General features: G+C 42.7%; 1 protein-coding gene across 2 annotated transcripts; it reads left to right on the top strand.

Moving 5' to 3' along the window:
- The first annotated feature begins 130 nt into the window (after nt 1–130).
- On the top strand, nt 131–19,082 carry LOC126371457 (cAMP and cAMP-inhibited cGMP 3',5'-cyclic phosphodiesterase 10A-like). 2 transcript variants are annotated; one of them, XM_050016761.1, is made up of 14 exons: nt 131–461; nt 2,819–3,021; nt 4,123–4,296; nt 5,295–5,443; nt 6,235–6,404; nt 7,195–7,328; nt 8,802–8,920; nt 9,807–10,044; nt 10,992–11,147; nt 12,139–12,318; nt 12,884–12,982; nt 16,431–16,600; nt 18,131–18,272; nt 19,031–19,055. In XM_050016761.1, exons 1-13 carry the CDS (start codon nt 131–133, stop codon nt 18,261–18,263), a joined length of 2,256 nt encoding a protein of 751 aa, XP_049872718.1. In that variant the 3' UTR covers nt 18,264–18,272; nt 19,031–19,055. The 2 variants fall into 2 exon arrangements, with proteins under 2 accessions (XP_049872718.1, XP_049872717.1); XM_050016760.1 differs by having other exon boundaries at nt 18,131–19,082.
- Nucleotides 19,083–19,343: the final 261 nt, after the last annotated feature.

Genomic DNA, 19,343 nt, shown 5'->3' with positions numbered 1-19,343 from the left:
TTGATATCACCTTATGATAATTAAAACAAAGAAAAACGTCAGTTGTCATTCTGACAAAAAGAAAATTATATTGATATAAATAAATATAATAAAAATTTTATAGAATAAAATTTAGCTATAATTCGTAATCATGTTTGAACCGAGACAAGTGAAGTCGGTGAAGAGTAGACAGGACACGATAAACCAGGGTGATGTGGTTGATATCGAGAAGAAAGACGTACAGCCGAGCATGGCGAGGGTGCAGTCCCATTTCCTGGTACCCTCTGAAAAGCTGGACAAAGTAACCAAAAGGGTCATAGCTCCGTACGCCCAAATTGAAAGGAAGGGTGTCAAACACGAGGAAGAGGTGGGGACTTACTTAGACATAAATAGATTCACAATGTTCCTAGAAGAAACAGTGGATTTGGACTCGCTTCTCTTCGAAACTGCCATGGTTTTGAAGACTGTCACGCATAGTTCTGGTGAGAATAATAATTATAATTATACAACTATAAATTTAATTAAACAAGTATACGACTATACTTGTTTTCTTTACAAAAAAATCAAGCTTGTTTTTATCAAACAAGCACATAATTTGAGTTCTAATCCGAATTCTGTGCTTTGGAGAGCTCGCGTTCACTTGGCGTTCACACTTAGGTGTCACTTCTAGCTATTGATTTAAGTCGTCAATGTTACGAGGTTACCTATGACGTTTTAGAAGACCGTTAAAACAATAAACAACGTTTTGAAAGCAAACCTATTATGGTTATGCGTAAATTCTCTATACGCGCCTGATATTTTATAGAATTTGTATCTAATATATTTCATTTTATTGTTTTATTTATTTTATTTTTTTTTTTTTCATGGAGAGTATTTAGACTGGAATGGAAAATGCTACACCGACAAGAGCGTGGCTCTTAAATTGATGATGATGATCTAATATATTTGCTATTATATTTCAACAGGCGCTTTCGTTTACATCGTGGATAAGCTGATGAATGAAATAGTTTTGATGCCTCAAAACACAAATAATCCGGAACGGCATGAAGTTAATTTACCTATAGGTATCTTATATTAGTTCTTTATTACTAGCTACCATATGAATATAGAATCAACAGGTTGGGACTTAGAACTACAACATTATAGTATGACAAATACATAACTACATACCAGGTGTAAAACGAATTGATCGAGTTAAAAACACTGTGCTGCGCTCACAAACCGGTATAGCTGACGTTGGCAAGAAGACCGCCAGGCTAAAGTGGGACTGGGCTGGACACGTGTGGAGCATGCATCCGGAACTATGGGCAAAGATCACCACGCACTGGGTACCACAGGACGGACACCGTAGACGTGGTAGACCCCGGAATCGATGGCGCGATGATCTTGACGGTTATCGAAAGGACTGGCACAGAACCGGGATACTTGGAAAGACATGGGGGGAGGCCTTTGCCCAGAAGTGGAATCACACAGGCTAATAATAATAAATACATAACTGCCAAAATGATTACTTACCCCTTCCTCTTGGATTCGCCGTTGCTCCTCGCTATAAAAATCTCCTAGACTAAGCACTAGAGCACTAGAGCAGCGCGGTGAAGTATGCTCCATACGCCCTCCCGGTTGATTGTGGGGAGGTCTGTGCCCACTGGTAGATCGCTATAGGCATAAGTATGTTTGTTTTTACTACACATTCGTTTGCGTATCTTCCGCTCCATCTTCTCTGAATTTAACGTTAAGTCATGAGCAATATAATGTACTCACTTTAGGACTCTGTCGCACTCACCGTCCCCTTTACAACTTGCACCTGAAAACTCCCCCCTATTCTACGCAAATGTACGGTGACTCTTTTACCGTGCAGGCCGTCAAACTGTGGAACGCGCTACCCAGGGTCACTCGGGAATGTGACACGGTGGGTAGTTTTAAAAGGAACTTGAAGGATTATTATTTGAGTCTTGCTTGAGTTGCATTAGTCGTATTTGTATGCATTTACTTATTTATTTAGGTATATATATATATATATATATTGTATATAGTGTGTATTTTTATAAACCAATATAGAAAGTATATAATATGTTTATATATTTATGAAATATATATTGTATTATAATTTATTTAAATGTGGTTTGTAGGTTTAGGTTAATATTGTGTCTTATATTAGTATAAGTAATTTCTAAATAATTTGTACGCGTATGTATGTCTATCTATATAATATTATACGTTGAAAGTCTCTCTTGTCACGTAGGTCAGCTGGAAGAAATCTCTTTGTTTAGAGATAAGCTTGCCTGTACTATCTGTTTTCTTTGTATGTTTCTTGTGTCTGTTTCATTGTGTACAAATAAATAAATAACATATTTGACATTTAGTGAGACTTACAGTTCAATTTGTCAAAAAAGTTATTGTGACATGGTACCAAAGTGTATACATATTAATGCTCGTGACCGCTCATTCTAAATATTCAATTTCTAATCAGTCTCATTTTGAACCTCGCGGCGGACATAGGTACCAAATTTTTGTAACTACCAAACAAGAAGTTAATTTCAATTAAAACTTTTCAGTGATTTTAAAAAAGTTGTTTTTTAAATACCTAATCTCGACCTTGGGCGGAAGGCAAGAGGGAAACCACTGCCCTATGTTTCCCTAAAAAGTAGCATGGAAATGCAGCACCGACAAGAGCGTGGCTCTTAAATTGATGATGATGATGAATCTCGACCCCTGTCGTAACAGTACGGCCACATTCACTGCACACCTCCGACATAGTTGTAAGTTATGGCCGCAGGTGGTCGGGCCTTCAACTCGTCGCGTTTAGAGTCGAGCTCACCCAATAATAATGAACTTCTAGCGGAAGGTAAAATAGCAGCGGCGCATGTGGCTGCAACCAAGGAGTTCCTCCTCCTGGACGACGTGGAGAGGGACAGACGCTTCGGCGAGGGCCTGAAGTGGATCGACGCTAAGGTGGCGCTGTGTATGCCCGTGGTGAAGCCTGATGGGGAGTGCTATGCTGTGCTGGAACTGTACCGGACGTATGCCGAGCCTTATGATAATGTTAGTTAAATAAATATTAATAATATTAGTACCCTATAATCTAGATAAATGGCGCTGGCGTCGGTGAAAGAAAATATTATTTATTCTTAGAGGACGCTCCAGTTCCAATACGAAAACACCATAAACAAAACATAAACAGCCTATAGTCCCACTGTTGGACCTGTGTCCAATTCTGAGGAGCCTGTGCTCCTCAATCAACCAGAGGGGGTATGGAGCATACTCCACCACGCTGCTCCACTGCGGATTGATGTAGGTGTTTTAACGGCTAATAGCCGGGACCAACGGCTTAACGTGCCCTCTGAAGCACGGAATCATTTTATTTTTTCAGACAATCAGGTGACAAGCCTGTGAAGTCCTTACCAATCAAAGGGCAATCTCACTAAGTGATTTCGACAATGTTCCTATCGAGAATCGAACCCGGCCCTCCAGATCGTGAGCCTAACGCTCTAACCACTAAACCAAGGAGGCTGTTGCTAAAATGTAAAACTTTCTCCTAATCAATGAAACAAAAGGTGTGGTCGGGATAAATGGACCTCATTCAGCATAAGCCGCGGCGTGAGCCACGACGCTGGTATTGTACGGGCCCAGCCGAGTGACGATATATAGATCGAAAAGCGCATGGACAGGAGGAGGACCCAGTGGGGTAACGGTTAACACGCTCGTCCCGGCTTGACAAGAACTTACAAAGTTTGGGTCGCCGGCTTGCTTCTCAAACGCGCTCGAAATCTACCGGACTTGCACAAATGAGCTATTAACAGTTGGCTCGACTATTATAGACGGCGATACGGCTCGTCCCAGCTTGACTGCGGGTTCAACTTGTCTGAGTCCGATATTTTCGATTCAATTTTCTCTTTGTGAGTGCTATAAAAACAAAAATCCTTCAAGTAGTCATTCATTCCGTGATTCGGAAGGCACGTTGAGCCGTTGGTCCCAGTTACTACTTACTGATGTAAGTATGTAGTCGTTACATGAGCCATGTCATGGGCCTTTGGCGGCTCAGTGATAACCCTGACACCAGAGTTGCTGAGGTTGATATTCCACCTCACAACTCACACGATAAGAAGAAGTAGTCATTCTAAAGCCGTACCTTTTTCTCTCCAGAACGTGGTGTACACTGTGGTGAGCGTGGCTTGCTGGGCGGGCGCAGCGGCGCACCAGGCGCAGGCGCGAATCACACTGCAGAAGACAGCCCACCTCAACTCAGAACTACGCGCACTACTGCAGAGCTACTTCTGTGACCTGGCCTCTATCGACACCATGCTCACTGACATGCTCGTATGTTGCAAAAATACCATTTGCAGTTCTAAAATCCAGCATTTCATCAATCAAAAAGTAAATGAACTGCTGCTGTCTGTTATCGTGTGGGGCGTGAGGTGGATAACCAAATTCAAACCTGGTGTTAGGGTTATTATTGAGCCGCCATAGGCCCATGACATGGCTTATGTACTTAACCGTACTGTTCTGCTAGTGTAACTGGAGATTTAATTAGAGGTTTAATTTTTAAGGTTCACTACCCCAAAACACAGACAGACAGAGTAAGTACTGCGGGGCAGAAGGCAAGAGGGAAACCACTGCTCTATTTTTCCATAAAAGTAGCATCGAGGATGCTACACCGACAAGGGCTTCGCTCTTAAATTAGTATTAGTATTAGTGATGACCTCAAAACAAAAACGGAATCCTTATAGGATCACTTTGTCCGTTAACATGTCTGTCAAGACCTTTTTTCTCGGGAACGCGTGGAAGTATCACATCTAATAATTTAATACTTATATTTACTTACCTCGCAATACTCAAGTTGGACTCGTAGTTGACTTTAAAAAAACTTTTTACATTTGACTTTCTTTTTGCTTTTTTTTTGGCTTTTTTCCCTTTTTTACATTTTTTTTTACTTTTTTAAGTAAGTATATTTGATTAGATTTGAATGGAAGAGCTCGGTGGCGCAGCGGTTAACGCGCTCGGTCTGCGATTGTTGAAGTAAAGCAACTTTCGCAAAGGCCGGTCATAGGATGGTTGACCACAAAAAAAAAGTTTTCATCTCGAGCTCCTCTGTGCTTCGGAAGGCACGTTAAGCCGTTGGTCCCGACTGCATTAGCAGTCGTTAATAACCATCAATCCGCACTGGGCCCGCGTGATGGTTTAAGGCCCGATCTCCCTATCCATCCATAGGGAAGGCCCGTGCCCCAGCAGTAGGGACGTTAATGGGCTGATGATGATGATGATTTGATTAGATTACATTTGATTTGGCTTTTTTTTACTGTTTCTCAATACTCCAGGCGGTAGTGAAATCCTTCGTGGGAGCGATGCGCAGTAGCTTCTACATCCTAGACCGTGATGTCCACAACGACCAGATGATGGCAGAGATGTGGGACGACGGCTGGACAACGGAGAAGACCAACATGCCAAGGAAGAAGGTTAAGGTTAAGTGAGTGGACATTTATTGATGTCTTTTTGTCAACAATAAAATCAGCCGAGGCATATATAAAAATAATTTTTGCTTGATATTTGGATCAATTAAGTAAGGATAGCAAACAAAAGGCGCGAAAAAAATGTAAATGTTTGGGGCGGAAGGCAAGAGGGAAACCACTGCCCTATTTTTCCCTAATAAAGTAGCATGGAAAATGCTGCACCGACAAGAGCGTGGCTCTTAAATTGATGATGATGAAGTAAGGATAAATTTATGTTGCTACCTATATTGCTTCACTTTATTTTGATCAGAATTATAAGTAATGGATGAAAGATGTGTATGTATTACAAGAAAAACAAAAATAGGCCTGTCTATCAAAGACATGAATGGAGAATGATATGTCGTCAAAAGCGTGGCTCTTAATGTTCTTCTCTTCTTATCGTGTCGATGGCAAACTACGTAAATAGTATCGGCCCAAAACTTGGCAACAAGTATGGCGCTATCTGCAGCGCTCATCAGATCCTCCTGCGTACAGGTGTTCGGGCACACAGGACACGATGTAAGGTGTTCCATCGTTTGGGGAACAGTGCCGCACTTGCACTTTATGTCCGAGCCATCCGAGAAACCCCACCTGAACAAATTGTCCTTACTTCGGCCCACCTGAGTCCGAAGTCTATTTAGAGACTTCCAGGTAAGCCAAGGCAAATCAGGACCTGGCGGAGGTCTCTCGGACGGCCAAACAAAAGGTTTTGGGAGGTGTACCCGTTCCTGTTAATAATGATGAAATATAAGGTCAATATTATCACCAGCCTCACCCAGGAACAGAGTCCAGCAGGGTACGTGGCACGTACCGGGGAGTCCCTGAACGTGACAGACGCGTACAGAGACCACAGGTTCGCCAAGGAGATCGACCCCACCACCGGCACCGTCGTCCGATCCGTTCTGGTGTCGCCAATCATCGATAAACAGGGAGTTATTGGTGAGTGAACAAGATCGGTGAGAAATGCAGCCACTCTTCTCCCTTCACCAGCAGGGCTAACGGTGAGTGTCATTGGGACCTTTGCGCCGGGTGAAGCGAGGGGGGAGGGGGGCCTGTTTGACTAAGCAGGATCCTTGCTACAGCTACAATGTTAAGTAAGTAGGTATTTTCTGTTTTTTTATGTGCAACGTGATAAAACTATCGATCGATTCAATAAATTTCGTCGAAATCGATCGTCCGCCTCTGTGGTCCACTGGTTGAGCGTTGGACTCGTGATACGGAGGCCCCGGGTTCGAATCCCTGTGGGGACAAATCACTTTCTGATCTCTAGTTTGGTTAGAATATTACAGGCTGATCACCTGATTGTCCGAAAGTAAGATGATCCGTACTTCGGAAGGCACGTTAAGCCTTTTTCCCGGTTACAATTTACTGATGTACTTAAGTGAGTAATCGTGACATGAGCCATGTCAGGGGTCTTTGGCGGCTCAATCATAACCCTGACGCCAGGATTGATGAGCCTGGTATTCCACCTCATAACCAACACGATGAGAAGTCGAAATAATTTTGTTTGTATTTTGACAGAATGACATGATTTATTTGGGTTCACATACCTATTAAGTAGTACCAATCGATCAGCCAGTAACTGACTGGTCTAACTGATTATAATTGTTTATTTTAAGTGAATAAAGAGTTTTTTTTGTATATTTTTTTGTATTGTATCATTTACCATTATTTCCGAAACGTGTGAATGGACGTTATGGTCCGAGGAAGGTTTTTTGATGTCCCCCAGGGGTGGTGTCAGTGACCAACAAGAGCAACGCGAAGCCCTTCGACGATGAAGATGAAGACATATTCAACGTGTTCATCAGCTACTGTTCCCTCATCGTGCACTTCTACAACATGCAACTCAAGAAGACTTACCACGTAATTATTTAAAATGCAATTTATTAAATCTTTACAAACGTCTCTGCTGCTCTGTGACAGCATTTTGTCCGACCAAGTAGTTGATGCATATCTCATAAGTCACGTCAAAAAAGCGACAGCTCCATTATGGATCACCCAGAAATGCCCTAGTCCAGCCCCTAGAAAACGATCTAGGCGATATATCGTGCCTCGTTTTCTGAATTGACTGAGGAATCTAATTCTGATTCTTTGATTTGCTGAGCCACCTTAAGGGGCCGTCCATTAATCATGTGATGTTGTTTTTGGCATTTTAACCCCCCCTCCCCCTTGGTAATACATGGTGAGGATCAAGCCTACACCCCCCCCCCCCCCCATCCTATATCACGTGTATTTTTTAGTAAGTACCTACCAAAATAATTGCACGAAACGCCGCTTTCAGTATCGCGCGTTTGCCGGAAAAATAAATACTCGTGATATATTACTACACCCCCCCACCCCCTTATGATATTTCGTGATTTTTTCATGGACCCCTCCCCCCCTCTCGAGCCTCGCATGATTAATGGACGGCCCCTAACGGCTTGATTGAGCCCATCTATAGGTACTGTACCATCATTAAACAATCCACATTCTAACACTAGCGTGGACGCGTTGCGTTACGTAGGAGTAGGGGACGACCCAAGAAAGTAAGTAAACCCAAGAAGTGTGGGTGGACTGTGTGAAGAAGCGAAGGACGTAATATACGATCCCGACGACCCGATTACTCCATAGAGGCGGCCAATCAACTCGCGCTACCAAACACTTCAGAACGCCGATACCGACCCCGCCGGCGTAGTCGACGATTTCCCCCATTTAGACCGACTAGGATCGATTAATTCTTTCAAATATTCTTCCTCTCAAACGACGCTCTGAGCCGAGGTTCGCGGCCAACTGGGCACCCTCAGGCCTGTTGTCTTAAACGTTGTACCGAGTGAGAGCTCTCAGTAGTCCCCATTTATCCGGCCAAGTAGTTAATGCCATCTGCGGCAAATGTACAATAAGTCACGTCAAAAAAAAGTTGAAACCCAGTTTAATTAAAACAGACAATTGGTGGGCCTTTGTTCAGTGAGATGCATATCACGGAGCAGATAAACTTAGGATGGAATGTGCTAATATCCATAATAACTTTCTAAAGCCACAGGGAAATAGTGTGTGTATGTGTGAAGAAGGATTATGTGTGTGGAATATGTGAGTACTGAAATGACGGCTGACAGAAATGAATGGAAGAGGAATACATGTTGTGCCGACCCCACATAGAGTGGGCTGAGGACAGGAGTATGATGATGATTCTAACACACAGCTCTTTTTTTTGACGTGACTTATTGTAGATTTGCCGCAGATGGCACTAACTACTTGGCCGGACAAATGGGGAGCGCTGAAGGCTCTCGGTAACTAACACACAGCGTAGCCTAATGAGGGTCGTAATTAGTGACGTGACCTGTGATGGTGATCTTCCAGCAAAACCTGAACTACGTGTACGGAGACCTGATGACCTTCCACATGAAGCCGTGCAAACACGACACGGATGAGCTCATGGAGTCCAGCGGAGTCGTGCTGGCTCCTCCCAACTTTAGAACGTTAGTTTGGTTCCATAATCTTAAGCTCACGACTATCCCACTTGGGTAGTCAGAAGTACATCCATCATAAGTCCATTACGAACTAAGTCACCGAGCTTTGTTAGACCAACGTGATTGGTGGTGAGCCGTATCGCCGTCTTAATGCTCGAGTCAACTGTGTTAATGAAAACTACACCTAAGTATAGGATATGCACCAATGAGTTCATAACTAAGATTATGAACTCATTGGTGCATATCCGGTACCGGGGTTCGACGGGGGCGGGAACGCTGTGATTGGTCAAATCCGCACATCTCCGCTCTACTCCGCCCATCTCCGCAACAGTGGAAACCCGGCCTTATGTTGCGTGTTTTTTACTCACTTACATCAGTAAGTAGTAACCGGGACCAACGGCTTAACGTGCCTTCCGAAGCACGGATCATCTTACTTTTTGGACAATCAGGTGATCAGCCTGTAATGTCCTAACCAAACTAGGGATTACAAAGTGATTTTTGTGTTATGTCCCCAACGGGATTCGGACCCGGGACCTCCGGATCGTGAGCCCAACGCTCAACCACTGGACCACGGAGGCCGTAGTAGACCAACGGTGGTGAGCCGTATCGCCGTCTATAATGGTCGAGCTAACCCTTCAATCCTTTTCACAAAGACTCTTTCTAGTTTACTGTGTCTTTATGTTTTTCTTTGTGCATTATACTTTCCTCGTATGACAAAGGGAGATTTAGAACCTTTTCAGTGCATTGTTACTTGTTACGTCTTTACTTTATTCTGATTTTCCGAGTAAAGCTGCGTGAGTGATGATGACCCATACCTCACCGAGCTTTCTTTTAGTCCAACGCTGTATCGCAGTCTGTAATGAATTACGAATATAAGCATTCGACATATTCCCAGATACGACTACCACATCAGCGAGGGTAACAAGGAAGATATGCCGGGGCTGGTGGTCTACATGTACACGGAGACGTTCGCGGACAGGAACTTCGATCGCGTGATGTTGGCAGAGTTCGCGCTGACAATCCTGCGCAGCTACCGCGCCAACCCGTACCACAACGCTGAACACGCCTTCTGCTTCACCCACACCATGTTCATGATCCTCGTCAATAATACTGGTATCCTTGATTTTGATGAGGTAAGTTGGTAAACAGTGATAACAATAAATGAGGAGCTCGGTGGCGCAGCGGTAAACGCGCTCGGTCTGTGATTGTTGAAGTTAGCAACTTTCGCAAAGGCCGGTCATAGGATGGGTGACCACAAAAAAAAGTTCATCTCGAGCTCCTCCGTGCATCGGAAGGCACGTTAAGCCGTTGGTCCCGGCTGCATTAGCAGTCGTTAATAAACACCAATCCGCACTGGGCCCGCGTGGTGGTTTAAGGCCCGATCTCCCTATCCATCCATGGGATGGAGGGAATGCCCGTGCCCTAGCAGTGGGGACGTTAATGGGCTGGTGATGACGATGATGAATAACAATAAATATGTCAATCACTTTGTGATCCCTAGTTTGGTTAGAAATTTTGTCCGGTTAAGTAATTAATGCCATCAGCGGAAAATCTACAACGTCACGTTAAAAAAAAGGTTAGAACATTATAGGCTCATCAACCGATTGTCCGAAAGTAAGATGATCTGTGCTTCGGAAGCCACGTTACGCTGTTGGTCCCGGTTACTACTTACTGATGTAAGTGTCGTTACATGAGCCATGTCAGGGGCCTTTGGCGGCTCAATAGTAACCCTGACACCAGGGTTGATGGGGTTCGTAATCCATCTCACAACCCACACGATAGAAGAGAAGATAAACATGTTATTCAAGTAACATAGACTCACGTTAGTAACAAAACTTAAACTAAATGACGTGACTTTTTGTAGATTTGCCGCAAATGGCATTAACTGCTTGGCCGGACAAATTGGGAGCACTGAAGGGTCTCAACCGGTACAACATTTAAAACAACAGGCCTGAGGGTGCCCAGTTAAGTACATAAGAGTAAGATAAGTTGAGATAAGTATATAAGATACTACATAAGAATAAGTCACGCAAAAAAACTGAATAAAGATATTTATTTTTTTGAATTATGTTTGCCCCAGACGGCGGCCCTGATGCTGGCGGGGCTGTGCCACGACCTGGACCACCCCGGGATGAACAACAACTTCCTCACGCTCATCAAGCATCCTCTCGCTTCCATGTACAAGACCTCCATGCTCGAGTACCACCATTACTTCCTTGCTAAGAAGATCATTGAGGTATGAGGAGAGTTGGATACAACTCTAGTATACATATTTCTTCAAAAAACCTTTGCAACACGCCACGGTAATAAAATATAACAGTGATTAAAAAACGATGACTAAAGAATACACTCATCATTATCCTCCCCAGCATTATCCCGTTTTTCACGGGGTCCGCTTACCTAACCTGAAGGTTTGACAAGTCCGGTTTTTTACAGAAGCGACTGCCTGTCTAACCAATCCGCGAAGGGAGAGTCCATTACAGGTTAGGTCACATGCCCCCGAAAATGCATTTGTCGGTAATGTGAGTTTCCTCACGATGTTTCCTTCACGTGATAATCATTTATGATCCAACCATTAATTCAGTTCGGTCTTTTAGACCTGTGCTGGATTCGAATCTGCGTACTCAAAGTGAGAGGCAAGCGCTCTACCAACTGGGTTACCAAAGGCTAAACTAATAGGTTTAAATAATAATTCGAGCCACGAACTCATTGCCAAGTCATATTAATAAGTACTTACTTAAACATGATTGTGAAGAAAGCAAGATAAGTGTGTCAGGATCAAAGCAAGCGGAATTCCATAGTATCTGCTTACATCCGTGGGAAATAATGAATGACATAATACTTAATGCAGAATCTGCGACAGCAACGCGACGCCGCGGCCGCGGAATGTCTTTCGTGACACGGAGTATACTTATTTTAAACATAATTTATCTTAAATGTCTGAGAAAACCACCTGAGTGAGCAACTTCTTGAAGTTGGAGTAGGTACTTACCTACTCCAACTCTCGCGACGTGGCAACCGCGCTGCACGAATCATATCGAGCGCTTTGGAGCAATAACCGTACGACGATTATCCCCGCAAGTAGATAGCATTCGATGTATCTATTAGGCGAAATTCTCGATATACTTAGATCTAAATAGAGACGCGCGCGGCGCGGATGGCGTGCAGACACTCGTAGCGAACGCTTTCTATGAATTTTATGAAGCTCTGATTCATTTCTTGAGCAGGACAAGAAGATCCTCGCGAAGCTGTCGACGAACGACCAGGCTCGCATCATGGAGGAGATCAAGTACGACATCCTGTGCACGGACCTCGCCGTCTACTTCCAGATCCGCGCGCAGCTCGCGCCACTCATCGCCGAGCACACCTTCGACTGGACCGACAACTCGCATCGACGGATGCTCAAGGTAAAGCGGTTATTACACTTACCCAACCGATCCTGCCCGATGAGTCAAGGTCAAGGGAGCGGCGATCAGGATCGTGTAGTCTAATTGGTGGGCCGTAACCATGGTAACCACGATCTCGAGCGAGCTGGTGAAGAGTAACCGTAGAGCTAGTCTAATAGCGTCGATTTTACCAATCTCGATGTGACCTTGACGCATCGGTCTGGGTGGTAAAATAACCGCTTAAGATGAAACTGCGCTCAAAAAACCAACAAACACATCTTTGATTGGATTGTGTTCGACTCCACCCCGCCGGCGTGGTCGACCATTTTCCTCAATCAGCGCTTAACGCTATCGACCCACTAGGGTCGATTAATTCTTTTAAATATTTTTCCTCTCAGACGACGCCCTGAGCCGAGGTTTGCACCCAACTGGGCACCCTCAGGCCTGTTGTCTTAAACGTTGTACCCGGTGAGAGCCTTCAGCGCTCTCAATTTGTCCGGCCAAGTAGGTAATGCCATCTGCGGCAAATCAAAAAAATGCGAATTAGCCAATCCCATAAATAAATAAACAAGACTCACCATTTCAGGGTATCTTGATGACGACCAGTGACTTGTCCGGGTGTTGCAAACCATTTGGAGTGTCCAAAGCCATTGCTGAGTCTGTTTACGATGAGTTCTATAACCAAGTAAGTGATTAGTTGGATACTTGAGTAGGTACTTGCAAATAGAAAAACACCATTTTAATACATACATACTACATAAACTCACGCCCGTAATCCCAAATGGGGTGGGCAGAGCCACAAGTAATCAAAGACAACTTGCAGCTACTGTTGATACGAAGTCCTAAGATGGATATGATGAACCTCATGGTGATAAGGGATCAGCCTATCGCCCATAACATTAGTCCATCATGTTAGTGGACGCAATCCCTTTGTCGGTTTTTACGACATGCCCGGGAAGACAAGCAGCTGATCGTGTTCTATGTTTTTTATTTGCTCCCAGAACAGCATAGAAGCGACCATTTTAATCGTTTACTTAAATTACCTAAGTATCTACAAAGATAAATAAAACCGTAAAGTACTTACCTACTTATAAAAGGGCCGTTTTAAGCAATTCATCTTTAAAAGCAATTTTGCTATTCGATATTTGTTGACATATTGCGCGCACTTATACACACAAATGTCAAATGAGGGACTTTCCAGGTTACGGTCCTCAAAAATAATATAGATGGCGCTGTAACCTTCTATTTTCATAGATAATAGACATATGCATCTTTTATCTTTGTTTTTGAGTATAAATGATAACCTTTTTCCACCCATTATTATTCTGATCATTTTGCGCTGCTGTGGAGCAGCGTGGTGGAGTATGCTCCATACCCCCTCCGGTTGATTGAAGGGAGGCCTGTGCCCAGCAGTGGGACGTATATAGGCTATTTATGTATGTATTATTCTAATCAAAATAAAGAGAAACAATATAGGTAGGCTAACTGGTGTCTCACTGCTGGACAAAGTTCTCCCCTTCGTTTTCCAACCCTCCCTGTCCCGGGCATCGTTCCGCCAGGTGTGCCGGAAGGCGTCCAGCTCGTCCCTCCACCGTCGTCGTGGTCTACCTCGACGTCGACGACCTTGTGGGGACCAATCAGATGTAATTTTGGTGGGTTTCCTCACGATGTTTTCCTTCGCCGCTGAGCACGTGATAACAACATAACATAACAAATACTTTATTGCACAAACAGGAAAAAACAAAATACAAAACAAAAGAGAAATAGAATTAGTACAATAGGCGGCCTTATTGCTAATCAATCAATCAATTAATCATTTATAATCCAAACATGAATTCGAAAACAAATTCGAAATCGTGTGAGAGTCAAGCGTTCTACCAACTGGGCTACCAGGGCTCCAGAACTGGGATACCGGCTAAAAGAACTAATTGTTCTAAATTAAAAAAAAAAAACATAGATGCTTACCTTTAATTATTACGTTTGTTTCCCTAGGCACTACTGCTTGGCACTACCAGTCGAGTCATGGGAGATGTTTCTTTCCCGTGACACTACAGTAGTGTGACGGGAAAATTAGCATTCTCCTTTGGCACTACTTTGATTCGATAGTGTCACAGAATATTTGTTTTCCTGTGACACTACCAAACTATCTAATCTTAATTACTTCCCCGACGTTTCTTCGCGTTCGCGTTACAGCTGTATCATTGATGCGCTGCAGTTCGTGGTCAGTGATATGACTGGCGTGGCAAGTGTTTGACTTATTAATTGTTACTATGAGTCGACGAAAGTCTTAACTACCCTCACTTCACTATTAGGAGAGTGTTAACGAGACGGCCTTCTTGGTCGTATTTAGTTTTTTTTTATAAGTACATGTCAATTTTATTACGTTTCATTGTTATTTAAAATGTCTTTGTTAGTTTTGTGAATATAAAAATCAGCACGTAATGTTTTTTGCTTTCGATATCTCGAAAAGTATTTTTTATGTTTAACCTTAGGTACTTATGACCAAGGGAGGCTTTTGTTTTTTTCTTCTTTTCTCATTACTCGGGTATATGCATAATTAATTACCTATTGTAAAAAACAATGTAATGGCAGAAGCGTATATAAAAATAATTGTTGCTTGATACTTGGATCACATTATGTATGGAATTACGTGGCTATACCTATTGCTTTTCTATATTTTGATCAGAATAATAATGGGTGGAAGATATAATAGGATAGTTTCTAACTAGTCAAATCAGTTACCTTTTTGTTATAAACGTCAGAACACAAAGTTGCTATGGAATTTGTGTGAAAAAGCACGTTGTGACGTCATAGAAAAACGTGATAAAATGTCAGGACTTATTTTTACGTTTTTCTTAATTAAATAATACTTATATAAATAAATTAAATAGAAAAAAGAAAATTATTGTTGTCTAAAACTAATCAGAATTGCATAATTTATCTTGAACCTGGTACACGACCCAATCGTGCTTGGGTGTAATAAAAAGGGTCAGCATTTATACCCAAAAAAAAAGATAAAAGATCTCATCTGTTATCCATGAAATTAGAAGGTAACGAATTAAAGTATGTACAGCGCCATCTACAGTGAAACCTGGTTAAGTGAGACATCAAGGGACCTGCAATGTCGTTTCACTTATTTGGTCGGATTTTTTAGTAGTCATTCAGATTTGGTCGGATAACCAGCCGTTGTTTACATATTTTGGTTTTTTGTTTATATTTACTTAATGCGTAACATTTGAAGCTCAATATTTTCACCATATATTTTTGACTAAAGGCACAAGATTTTGGTTTACACCTACACATCTGGGATTGTGCCAGTTCCTTGTATTTTGCCGTCAAAGTTATGACACCATCGTTTTTACTTTTAGCAAGATTATTCAAAAACGCATGCATGAACATTTTTGAAACTTTGTATGGTTATTATTAGCGTCAAGAAAGACCGAATACAGTTTTCAGCGAAGTTATGCCTTGTCTCATTTAGGCGCTGCGATGTTTTTTCGGGTTTTCATAAAACCGCGATAACTTGAAAACTATAAATATTTTCTAAAATCTAATTGGGGCACAAAGGGGCACACATTAAGAGCTACTCGCGTATGTTTATTCTACAGGGGCACATGCAATGGTTTTAGAGATATACTATTCATCAAAACGTTACTCCAGCAGGAAATGCAATATCTCGAAAATCTGAAGGGGCACAGATTTTATTTTTGGGGGCACATTTTGGCACACATATAAGCTATCTGGCCATGCACAGTTTTTCTCTCTCCGATCATTCGTTTAGAATTTTCCTGCTAGAAAAACGTTACCCCAGCAAGAATCGTTTTTTCGATTTTTTTTCGAAACGACAGGGGGCACACATTTTTTATGTGGGGGCACATTTACAGCAGATAAGGCACCAACTATACGTTCTACTCATATAACTCTAGGAGATACTTTTTTGCTGGGGTAACGCACACGCTTACCTCGTCCCACTAACAGAGGTAATTCAGTGCCAAAGTGTTGGGCTGAGGCATGAGTTCCAGTTATGGAGGTTTCTCACTTATCCAGGTCCCACTTAACCAAGTTTCACTGTATATTGTTTTTGAGAAACGTAGCCTGGGAAGTCCCTTAGTGATGAAATTATTCCCATCTAGGGTGACATGGAGCGCGCCATGGGGTACAAGCCGCTGAGTATGATGGACCGCAAGCGCAGCATCAACCAGCCGGCCGAGCAGATACAGTTCCTGTCCGTGGTGGTGCTGCCCTGCCTCATGCTGCTTCAAACCATCTTCCCCAACACAAACCCGCTTACAGAAAACTGCCGGTACATAACATAATACCAGCGTCAAACAGGGCCTCTGGCGGCTTTATCGACGGACGGAAATACATATTGTGGCTCACAAACATTATTGTGGCTCAAAAATAAAAAAAAAACATTACTGTGGTTCAAAAACAAAAAAATGACGTAACGAAAATCGTACCTATCGTGACGTAATCGTAGGGGTGCGACTTCAAAATCATACCATCATAGCGACCTGGCCTTTACTGCTGTGGGCTAAAGGTGTAAATCTGCGTGCATTTTGTCACTTACCGGTCTTTTACACCCGAGTCAAGTAATACTTATAGGTACCGTCACAAGCATTAATATGTATACATTTTGGTACCATGTCACATTAACTTTTTTGACAAATTGAACTGTAAGTCTCACTAAATGTCAAATATGTTAGTGCGACAGAGTCCTAAAGTGGGTATATTATATTGCTCATGACTGTACTTAGTAGGGATGTAGAGAATTTAGCCATCTTCAGTTCAGTATCCAATGCATACCAGCCCTCGCGGCATGGCAACTGCGACGCGAATTATATCGAACGCTTTAAACAAGCTTCTTCCGTTTGATCACAACGGTCCTTTGTATACCAATTCAGTTTTACCATAGCGTAACGACCACCGTTCGAATCCCAGTGAGGACAAATCACTTTGTGGTCCCTAGTTTGGTTAGGACATTACAGGCTGATCACCTGAGGCCCAATTGTACACGCTGTGGGACTGTCGAGGACCTTATGCATTTCTTGGCGGAGTGTGACCGGCAGAAACAGAAGGAAATTATTCCACCAAAATCTACAAGGAGAGATTGGTTGCCTCTTGGCAGATCCAGTATCAGTAACGTATACTTGTATATAAATACTGTACTGTAGGAATAACAATCCCTGAACAGCATGATGTAGTGCTGTAATATTGATCTTGAAACTGATGGTTTGATTATCATTAAGTTTGGACAAAAATCACTTTGTGGTCCCTAGTTTGGTTAGGACATTACAGGCTGATCACCTGATTGTCGGAAAGTAAGATCCATGCTTCAGAAGGCACTTCAAGCCGTTGGTCCCGATTACTATTTACTGATGTGAGTAATCGTTACATGAGCCATGTCAGGGGCCTTTGGCGGCTTAATCATAACCTTGACACCAGCGGTATGAGGCTGGTATTCTACCTCACAACTCACACGATAAGAAGAAGTTTGGACAACAGCCCCGTTCAAGACAACCACGACGGAGAGCCAGTTTAGTTTCTAAAGTGATCGGAGCAAGAAGAAGAAGCGGAAAAGTGAAGTCCAGTGTTTTAAGCAGTGTCAAGTGCAGTGTTAGTGCAGTGCTAGTGTTTAGTGCTGTGTTCGAGTGTGGCGAAATAATGTGAAGTGACGGTGACGGAGTTATACCGCGAAGCTGTACCCTGTGCGGAAGCTGTACCGCGTGTATAGTGAATAATAAATTCGTTTCTCCTTGACCCATTGAGTTTCCTTCCAATCCCGAAACACTTCCGTAACAATAATACTAATTTAACATAATCCGTTCCCCAGGAAAACCCAGGAGGCGTGGCACGAGGAGATAGAGATCCGAGGCCAGAAGTTGTGGCGTCAGGAAGAGTCAGTCGCCACCCTGAGCAACAGCAAGTTTAGCACCAAGACTCGATCCGACTCCATCCCCGGTTGAATGAAGAGAGTAAGCATAGAAGCATTCTTGTGGCATAGAATAAGGAATAACACTACGTATAGAACGGCAACTCTGCGCTCCCCACCTGTATATGAGCTAGGTTTACCTCACCCCCTCGAACATAGTTTGAACTTGAATCATAAGGTATCAGACGTCACACACACAGATGCGTGTACGATAATGTCAATGTGTAGTGTCAGTGTAAAAAGAGGTTGTTTGTATGAAGTGTCCGAGGTGTGCTTGTAGCCTAAAACTGACGCTACGAAATTCGTACAGCAGGGGGCGGTACAACTTTTAAAATCATACATATGTAAACGCACGCATATTACCCACTAGGGTAAGCAGAGACTATGGAATTCCGTACTGAAACTTCAAATGATACCATTAATACCACTATGGCCCTTATTGCGGTATAAATGTATGAATCGGCGCGCGCCTTTCGTCACTTAAGGGTAAGTATGTCAACTTATTTACGAAACGGCATAAATAGCTGAGTACAGCCAAATAGCGACATAAATCGATAACATTAACGTGTTTTTGAACTAAAGTCTAAAGTTGTACGATTATTTTGCTACTGTGTTTTGCTTTGTCTGATTTTTAGCGTCAATAATCAACTGCAGCGAGTAGGGAGTCAGATGTCACTCACACAGATGTACGTGTACGATAATGCCAATGTGTAGTGTCTGTGTAAAACGAGGTTTTATCTAAGACGTGTCCGGAGTGTGACCAGAGTAAGAGCCTGCTTTCATGCTTATTTTCGTTCACAGGGAAATAAGGAAGAATGAGGGAAAGAAGGCGTTTTTAATTTCATCTGTTATGTCTATGTTTCATGTAGTTACGTATTGTTTAGTTTTAATAAATGCTTTATTATTTAGTTTTAATTCTTGTATTTTTATTTTTGCTGTCCATCTTGGGATTGGCGACAGACGGATGGAGAAACAGGGGGGAGATTTTTGACACAGTGACCCAAATTGACACAATGAGCTAGAAAAAATAAATGGTAAAAAGAAATAGGTAAGTAGTAAGTACAATATTCATGCGTGGCTGCAGGTTCTTTCGACGATTTGTGGCTGTGCCCAC

The sequence above is a fragment of the Pectinophora gossypiella genome, chromosome 12 (assembly GCF_024362695.1).
Source record: "Pectinophora gossypiella chromosome 12, ilPecGoss1.1, whole genome shotgun sequence".
NCBI classification, from domain to species: Eukaryota; Metazoa; Arthropoda; class Insecta; order Lepidoptera; family Gelechiidae; genus Pectinophora; species Pectinophora gossypiella.
This window is presented reverse-complemented; position numbering and strand designations above follow the sequence as displayed.